This window comes from Medicago truncatula, chromosome 1 (assembly GCF_003473485.1).
Source record: "Medicago truncatula cultivar Jemalong A17 chromosome 1, MtrunA17r5.0-ANR, whole genome shotgun sequence".
Lineage (NCBI taxonomy): Eukaryota > Viridiplantae > Streptophyta > Magnoliopsida > Fabales > Fabaceae > Medicago > Medicago truncatula.
The window spans coordinates 36,223,591-36,233,161 of NC_053042.1; the positions used below are offsets into that span (position 1 = coordinate 36,223,591).

Genomic DNA, 9,571 nt, shown 5'->3' on the forward strand with positions numbered 1-9,571 from the left:
CTTTTATGCCTTTTTTTTTTTTTTTTTTTCTTTTCATACCAGCACCATTCTTTTATGGGAAAGATAATGAAGAAGATGAAGTTGCTAGCTTTTATTTTATTTGAAGAACACTAAATTTTTTAAAGAGATGAATAATATTTGGTGTAGAGCATCTCCTATAACATCCAATGCAAATGCCAATAAATGTGGATCGTATAATGGATGTACCGAAAACCGATATACCCTCCCTCTCAAATTACAAGTCATTTTAGCAATTTCACACATATTAAGAAATGAATTTAATTGTGTGGAAAAAAAAGTGTTTTACAAAATTATCTCACATTGATGATACGGAAAAAAGACATTAAGAAAAAATTAAAAGAAAAGATAGTAATAAATAGTAAAAGGTATGAAAAATAAAGCATCAGTATTTCATTTGTATTGCCAAGTAAATTATAATATAGGACAATTTTTATTTTTCTTTTTCTAAAGTGACTTATAATTTAGAATGGAAAAAGTGTATTTTCAAATAAGGGAAACTTATATCACTCCATGAGGGACTTAAACATCCCACCGGGCACAATTAAATCCACATGGTGTTTGATGTGGGCACATTCATTACCTCTAATCAAATTCCTGGGAAGAATTTTGGTTTTGTCTGCATCAAACATTGCATGGCATAACACAGCAGACAGGCACATTCATTCCCACCATTATGGACATCACCAAACACTAGTACATTTGATTTTAGTTTTACTACAAGATTGACTCACTTTCCTGCCAGGACTTGCTTTCAGAAAACTTAGTGTGCCATCATTTTCAATTTCAAAATTTCACCATATTGTAAAAATTGAATAAAAAACGATCAGAACTATCGTTTTCAGTTATTAAGTACTATGATTTCCATGCATTACTTTAATTTTTTAAATTTTCTATTGAACCATTCATAAGTCTTAATGATGATTTCACTTAACTGAACCTGCCAATCCTTCCAAGAACATTTGTGCTTTGACAAATCAACTTCTAAGAAATCCATCAAAGAGAGAAACAACATTTTGTCCTAAACTAAATGAAATAATAAATGCAGTTTGTAATGACATGCTAATACTAAGATCTAAATAGAGTTCTCAAAACAGGCACTTCTCACCATGACAAGTTGCATGATGAATCACATACATACAGAACACATATTATCTTCCCTTTGGTGGGCAAGGCAGCTAAATTTAATAATTGTATTCAAAATCTACCTGAATACCGTAACAAAATTTTGACACCCATGCTTTCTAGTTTCTACACACGAGCGCCTAAATTTAAAATCACCAAACCATTGTTTCAGTTCATCTTTTTTGAGGAGAAGCTTCTTGGTCTTTTTAGTAGGAAAATGGCGGAAGAGGTGCAACACAATGAAAATGGCAGGTGAGGAGAAGCATCTAATCTATTCATGATTTTGCATTGAAGGCATAACCAGATGTTGTGGATGCACCTGCAAATCAGCAACAAATTAAAATATGTTACAAGTCCTAAGAAATATGTTCATAGTGGAGAGCTGTAAGCAAAGATATATTTCATTCATCACTTGAATAAAGATTTGAATTCTTATACCAAATCACAACTCTTAATTCTTAAGAATGTAAGTCATTGTGATCTTCAAAGAATGAGTACTCTGACGATATAACATGGTTTTGGATTCTTAGAACTCACACAGTCATTGATTCGAATTGTCATGTCAAGTTCCGACTTTGTATTTTGGACTCAATCAAACAAAAGCTCAAATGTGGGACATTCAATCTTGACCAGACATCCAGATTATTTTCAGTCTCAACCGTAGAGTTAGCCAGATAGAGAACAACCAAACACATCGGCCGGAGTGTTACTCAATCGAATACAACAGTTCATGATACAAGTAGAGCAGGACAAAGGCAAATACAACCTATATAATACCACTGAACAGAAAAATTACAGAAATAATAGTAGTATCAGATTTGTGGTACTAAGTGTGACAGACAAGGTGGCAACTAATAGAAAACATTGACAAAGATCAAAGAGAAAAAGATGGTGCAGATGAAAATCAGAAGAGCACCAGGCAGAAATAATGACAGGATCATGGAGAAAGACAACGACCTATCACTAAACGCCACTCAGCATTTGCTCTCAAGCAACTTGGTAAGCTAGATTGTTTTTGTGGCATGCATCTCCCAGTGACTCCTTATTATCAACCCAATGGAAGTACATTCGAAAGTTACAAACCAAAGGTCATATGTCATGGTATCTCTAGCCTCGTGATTGGTGGCTTCAAACAAACAAAATTCAGTATGGATTATATTTCAGACCCATCTCTAAACATATCAGTCCTGGGTGAATTCCAATATGGTACTATCTTTTGGGTCTGGTCTAGGGGATTTGTGTGAGTACTGTTATGCATTCTACTGGGTGCTCTGGGCAATATGGTACTATCCTTCAGGCCTAAAGGTAATTAACACAGCCAATAGAAGATGCCACAAAAAACAATTGTCAGTTGATTCCTCTGTTATGCAGCTGTTAGATTCGGTTAGATTGAAAGAGAAAATAGCTAGCTAAAGTTAGCAGGGTAAGATGTAAGTAATCAATAAAGTTCTGATAAAGGTAGAGATTCAAGAAAGTGAGAGAAAGAATGAGAAGATTAGGGAAAACAGGGAGATAGAAATCGGAGACATAATCTGAATAATTATTATGTTTCATGAAAGTTGTTTCTAAACCAAGAGCAATCGCAATATATATGTTGGGGATCAACCAACTCCAAGAGTAACTCTTGGCATGTTTAGTCTTCATAATAACTCAATCTGGGCATTGAATTTCAACATAGACAAGGACAATGAGAGCTTGCTGATACTCAAAACAGAATGGATCAATAGGGGTTAACCCATTAGACCTGAATACCAGATTTTGATATAGCAAACATTGGGTGAATGTTATGGAGCAGAATGGGGACTGGTGGGGATGAGTTTGGAGTATGAGATAAGTGGCCAAAAAAGAGATCTTGAGGTCACGAAAAAAAAGTTCCCTGGACAGTTACACTGAGATAAAAACCCTGCATGCAGGACAGGACAGTGTAACTTATATGGGAAAATGAGTACCCAAGAAATACACGATCTCAAACTGAATGTTAACATTTGGAAAAAAAAATGAGCAAGCAAGGTAAGGAAAAGTTCAACATCTCATGTTTTAGTTCCAGATTTCAATTTTGGATGATTGGTATGTAAGCAGATAATTACGTGGATAATCCTGGCCAATCAGATAAGAGTTCGGTGAATGAGTTTAATTCCTGTCCCCAATCTATTTCGACTGAATCAATGAATTGGCTGAGCTAACCATAGCCTTAAATTGGCAACATGTATTGTTTCATATTTTTGTCTTTTAATAAAGAATATTTCATAACTTCACGTCTTCAATCTCCATAAATGAGCATGAACTTGTTCACTAAAAACATTGAGCAAGCATCTATTCAAGAGAGACAAAGAGATTGTTACCTGGGAATCAATATAGCTCAAAGAACCCTGATGAACAAACTGCAATATGCATAAACCAACATCAAGAGAAAGTACACATACTAGCTAATAAACTGAACCTTGTTTTGACCAACAAGTCACCAGAATAAAAACACAAATCCAAAAAAGTTGTGCAATCACACCTGAGCATTTTGACCTGGAGGACCGCCAACTTGATCTCGTCTACCAGATCCATCACTGTTTCTAACAGATCCTTTACTGTCACCCTATCAGAAACCATGGCTCACAAACGTTAGCATTCCATTGGCAAGATAATCCAACGTAAAAAAACAAAGACAGTCAATCAGAGGGGAGGATTAACTAACCTCTAACTGTGATATCCGTCAACATTTCAAAATCACGAAGGAAGAAGAAAGAAAGAAAGAAAAAACGGTCAGATAAATATTAAGCCGTAAAGAACATTATCAAAATTTTGAAGAAAACTTAATGAAACATTAACTTCAAAACATAATAACATTGTACATAAATCATCCAAAACCAAGCATTAACTTAAATGGCAAAACAAAGAAAGTAAAATTACCTCTCTGTACCTTGCTAGGTACACCTTAAGTGGTTCTATATAATCTTCAAATCCTAAAGTAGCCATAGCCCATAACAAATCATCTCCATTAATGGTCTTTCTCTTCTCTTTCTGGCATTTCTCACTTGCCCTACAACCCACCAAAAACAACCATTTCCAATTCAGACAACAAGCAAACAAACAAAAGAGACTGAAATATTTTCCACCCAATATCATATAAATTGACAAATGCACTAATCTTTTATCACATTCCAATATATCCTAATTGCCAAAAACTTGCCCATCTAAAAGAGACTAAAAAAAACACATTTTCAAGCATTTTTCAACAAACAAACAAACAAAATAAAACCCTAAAATATTTTCCACCCAACATCATATAAATTAGCAAAACACTAATCTCTCATTACATTCCAATATATCCAATTGCCAAAAACTGAAATTTATATTACCCATCTAAAAGAGAGTGTAAAAAAAACATTTTTAAGCATTTTTCAACTAAAAAAAATTAGAACTATTCAATAAAAAGTTAAAAATATTATGGTTTTGGAATTGGGTCTCACTCGCTGGTAATAAAGCTGATGAATTCAGAAACACATTCTTGCATCGTATCTTTAGCATCCTTAGCAATTTTCCCATTTGAAGGTAAAGCTTTTTTCATGATTCTGCTAATGTTAGCTATAGGCAAAAAACGATCTTGTTCACGTGAAGCAGAAGAAGAGCCACGTGGACTCTGTTCACCACCACTCTCGTGGCTTTCTTCGCATTGGTTCGGTGCATCTGCCATGGCGCATAAACCCTAAAACTAAAACCAACGAATCAGATCAAAGAAAAATAATAATGACAATGATCGTAATAATAATAATAGTATTGAAAAAAGTGAATGGTGGAAATTAAATGATGATAGTGACGGAACGGTAAGATCTGAAATGCACATGGATTGGGTGGAGTAGATTTGAATGAATAGTTACGTACCTATTTGTTGAAAGTATGTGAGAGAGAAAAGTGTATTTGGCGCTCAAGGAGAACACAATTGATTGGATGTTTGCTTACTAGACAATTATAGGCAAACAAATGTTTTAAGGTGAGTAGCAAGGCATTGAATGTGATAACTAATTTAGATTTTGTTGGATGAATCTTATGTTTGCTTAAAAAGTACTAGTTGTTAATTAGGGGTGGGAAAAAAAAAACCAACAAACTGAACCGAACCGAACTAAATTAAAAGATTGAACTATTATTAACAATTTTGAAACTGAACTGTCAGTTCGGTTCGAAACAGTTTAGTTCGGTTTGATAAATAAAATTCGATTTTGTTTGGTATTTTATATTTTTTTAACGATACCAATATTAACAGTTTAGTTTAGTTCGGAACAGTTCGGTTCAGTTCGATTATTTTAAATAAACAGTACAGTTTAGTTCAGTTCAGTTTTCATACCGGACTATGTCCACCCCTAGTGTTAACTCTTACATTCGTACGATTGAAACTAGTGTGGTCTGTATGTTGTCAATCAATGCTCTATCCGTCCTAAATTATAAGAGAAAAACTTAGTCACGTCTATTGTTCTAAATTATAAGCAAGAAACTCAAATCACAATTATTAAAAAATTAAAATATAAAAATTTGGAGTATAATTTTTTCTTTTTTGTTTTTAAATAAGTTTTATTGGAAGATGTAAAAACAATTTTCATTGGTTATTGGTTATGGAGAAAATGAGAGAGAGAGAGAGAGAAAAAAAAATTGAATGTAATTTACATTTAATTTCATGAGAACAAGTAAAAGTTTTTATTGGAAAATATTTTTTTTTTATTTTAAAAAAAACAAGATTAAATAGTACTATAAAAAGTTTTCTTCTTCTTCTTATAATATGGAAAGAAAGAAAGGGAGTTTTCTTTCTTCTATTTTGAGACGGAGAGAGTATTGTGTAAAAAGCTTTGTCGACAATTGACTTAAGATATTTACGATTATATAATCAACGTGACTATGATTATAAAAGGGAAATGACATGTATAGCGAGAAAGAGAATGTGTGAAATCGTCCCAAAGGTGTATATCACGTGACGTGGAAAAATATATCAACTCAACTTAACATCCTTCCCAGCGTGTTTTCTGCCCATAAACAAATTCGATTGGCTATTTAGATTTTCATTAATTCGTGAGACATTTTTCACTTTATATAGATATTTTGTATTATAAAAGAGATGTAATTTTGAAACACTTAATCTATTACTTGAACTGAATTTTCATTGGAAAAGTGTTATTTGAACAATCAATTTGATGACAACCATAATTTACAAAGAAAAAGTAGTATTGACACGGAAACCATAGTAATAGAGAGATGAAGTGAAAAATAATGTGAGTATGAGAGAGAAAGTTGTCACCAAATGGATGTTTAAATATCATTTCTCACTCTTCTCAATATTATATGGACAACATATTTTTTTTTTTGTGAGTATTGTATTTTGTGCTTAGTAGTTTGGCTCAACTTGTTACGAGGTGTGTATCAACTATCAAGTACTATAGCACACCTTCATCTAGTACATTTTTTTTGGTTACACTTCATCTAGTACATTTATCCAATCTATTGAATACAATATTTTCATAATGTGAAAAATATCATTAGTGTTATAGTGTTAACATTATAGACAATTTAGTTTGTCAATAATGTGAAAATGCCACTGATGAGTCTTATTTAGGCGGAGGCCGTCAATTTTATCTCGTCATATTTTCCAAAAACACTTAAAATTTCCACGCCCTCTCCCCTTTTTTGAGCGAACTTTGTAGCTAAACTTACGTAAGGAAGGGCACATGTGAGTTTGTATATCGACTCTTAAGACAAACTTTAATAATTACCAAACAATAATTACTTCTATAATATTTGTATTGTTTTGTTATATTAAATTGGCTTAAATGTTTTTTTGGTCTCTTAAGTATTTAATTGGTATCGTTTTGATCTCTTAACTAAAAAAAAGATTGTTTGAACGCTTTAAGTTTTTTTTAGTCTCGTTTTGGTCCCTTCTGTTAGGTTTAATAAAAAACATTAAGTGTGGACATGTGTCACCTTGTCATTGGCTCTGAGATATTTTTTTTATAAAAAAAGTATTTTTTATATATATTCTATTTTTTTGTAAAAATATATATATATATATATTTTTAAAAAATTATTTTTTTTTTTGTAAAAAAAAAAAAAAAAACTCAGAGCCAATGACAAGGTGACACGTGTCCAGGAGTTAACTTTTTTTTAAACCCTAACGGAAACCTAAAATAAGGGACCAAAACGAGACTAAAAAAAACTTAAAGTACTAAAAAAAAAAAAATTTAGTTAAGAGACCAGAGCGATACCAATTAAATACTTTAAGGGACCAAAAGAGCATTTAAACCTATTAAATTTGTACTTATTTCTCTAACTCTGCATTACATAACAAGTTTGAGGCGATAACGTCGATGATACCGCGTCATAACAATATTTTAGTGTCATTTCTGAGCCATTTTGGAGTCTTTAATTATGTTATTTGAATGTTTTAATTGATTTGTGTAATGAATTGAAGAAGAACGACAATGAGAAGAAAAAATTGCATAAAATACCTTGAACCGACTCGAATTCACCATAATCAAACAACTTTGTAGTCATGATATGCTTTTTACAAGATGTGTCAAGCGACTTTTTGTAGGTATAATCACTACAAATGTTACAGTGAGGTGCTCGGGCCAGGCCTCTTTAGGCTTTACATTAATGGAATTCAAGACATTTGGATATCAACTTTTTAGCTTGTTAATAAAAGCACAAATTTATTTAAATAATTTGTTAATTTAGTTAAACATTTAAAATACAACTTGATTCGATAACAATGCAAAGCTGAGTTTACATCGTCAGCACATGTGAGTGCTCTGGGGGACTAACATAACATAGTCCATCGCAAACCATGATTTAGAACCATCAGATTAAACAAGCTTAAGTAATGTTATTGTGCAATAATTTTTTTTAGTTATCCTATTTTCTTTCTTCCCGTATATGTTAGTGTGATGTTCGAGGAAAACCGTAGTTACCAGAGCAACACCATTGCCATTCGACGACCTATCCAAATTGAAAAGTTCATACAATCTACTTATCCAGAAACGTCAAACTAACATCAAACAAATAATTGTATTGTCTACACTCGTGTTAAAAAAGAGGATAGACAGGAGAACGAGACCTCAAAAATATTTAAACAAGGAATTTGGAGTAGAAAAATAAAAAAAATCAATCAATAGAATAAAAAAACTACATAATTTACAAAATTTCTCTAGATTCGAGAGATTGGAGAATTAGAGAAAATACGAATTTACAACATTGAAGAATATAGCTCGCGATTCAAGGGATGGGTAGAGCGAGCTTAGAGCGCTAGAGAAGACAACTTTCTGTTTGGATGGTTCGTAGCGGTAATGTTGATGTTTTAGTGTCATAGACAAAGACAACGAGATTGCACATGTGGAGGAGTGAAGAGGTTTTCTCCTTCAACCATGTTGGAGATTTGAAAGGGAAAGAAAAAGGATCGTGTGTCGAGAAATAACGAGGTATTGTGTGATAGAGTTTGATTGGTCATCGACCATCGTAGTCATTCGATGCGGTGGTTGTTGGTCAAAGAAGATGATGAACAAGAGAAGGAAAAAAAGATAGAGAAATTATTTGGTGAAGTGAATCTGTTGTAAAATTTATGAGCTCTACTAATCTAAGAGTTTAAAATATTTATCTATCATGGACCACTAATTACTTCTTTCAATATTATAATTTGCATGTCGGTGGTTATCTCTTACCTCAACATTTTTAATTTAACTAAAAAGGAAAAGAAGAATAACAACAATAATAAAATAAATAAAAATAAAGAGTTTTGAGAAAAAAAAATTATAAGCTTGTTTGAGAAAAAAAAACTATCTCTAAATATACTTTTAATACAAATTACTATATGCATTTATTATTTTTTCTTAAACACACCTTAATTAATACTGCTATGTTTTAAAATATAAATTGTTAAATTCAATACACATACAAATAAATGACAATTTTCACCTTATAAAAAATGACAATTTAATAATATTCTTATATAAAATTTACACACGAATCACACTGATCACATTTCCTAAAAAAAAAAATGAGTAACCACATTTTTTAAGAAACGTGAGAAGGGCAAACACAATTTATATATAAGGACGGAGAAAATATATAAAACAATTTTTTTTATCTTTAATTCCAAAGATAATTTTTTTTTGGCTTAAATGCTCTTTTGGTCTTTAAGTATTTAGTTGGTATCGCTTTAGTCCCTTAACTAAAAAAAAATTGGTTTAGTACTTTAAGTTTTTTTTAGTCTCGTTTTGGTCCCTTCTGTTAGGTTTTCGTTAGGGTTTAAAAAAAAAAGTTAACTCCTAAACATGTGTCACCTTATCATTGGCTCTGAGTAAAAATATATATATTTAAAAAAAAAAAACCCAAAATCAATGACAAAGCGATACGTGTCCAAGTTAACACGTGTCACCTTGTCATTGGTTATGAGAATTTT

At 31.9% G+C, this 9,571-nt stretch overlaps 1 protein-coding gene across 2 annotated transcripts; it reads right to left on the reverse strand.

The window, feature by feature from the left end:
• Positions 1-948: 948 nt before the first annotated feature.
• On the reverse strand, positions 949-5,162 carry LOC11429747 (nuclear transcription factor Y subunit B-1). Of its 2 annotated transcripts, XM_024780333.2 has the most exons (7): positions 5,017-5,162; positions 4,605-4,846; positions 4,045-4,174; positions 3,830-3,835; positions 3,647-3,730; positions 3,486-3,524; positions 949-1,462 (listed from the first exon to the last, which is right to left on the reverse strand). In XM_024780333.2, the coding sequence occupies exons 2-7, from the start codon at positions 4,826-4,828 to the stop codon at positions 1,415-1,417; spliced, it is 531 nt and encodes a 176-aa protein (XP_024636101.1). In that variant the 5' UTR covers positions 4,829-4,846; positions 5,017-5,162; the 3' UTR covers positions 949-1,414. The 2 variants fall into 2 exon arrangements, with proteins under 2 accessions (XP_024636101.1, XP_039684277.1); XM_039828343.1 differs by having other exon boundaries at positions 4,605-5,072.
• Between the last annotated feature and the right edge of the window lie 4,409 nt (positions 5,163-9,571).

Coding starts and splice junctions, on each gene's coding strand:
- LOC11429747 (XM_024780333.2), bottom strand. CDS start 4,828: ATGGCAGATGCACCGAACCAATGCGAAGAAAGCCACGAGAGTGGTGGT. Junction 4,175..4,604: donor ATCAGCTTTATTACCAGCGA/GTGAGACCCAAT, acceptor GGTGGGTTGTAG/GGCAAGTGAGAAATGCCAGA. Junction 1,463..3,485: donor TGAGCTATATTGATTCCCAG/GTAACAATCTCT, acceptor GCTGATTTGCAG/GTGCATCCACAACATCTGGT.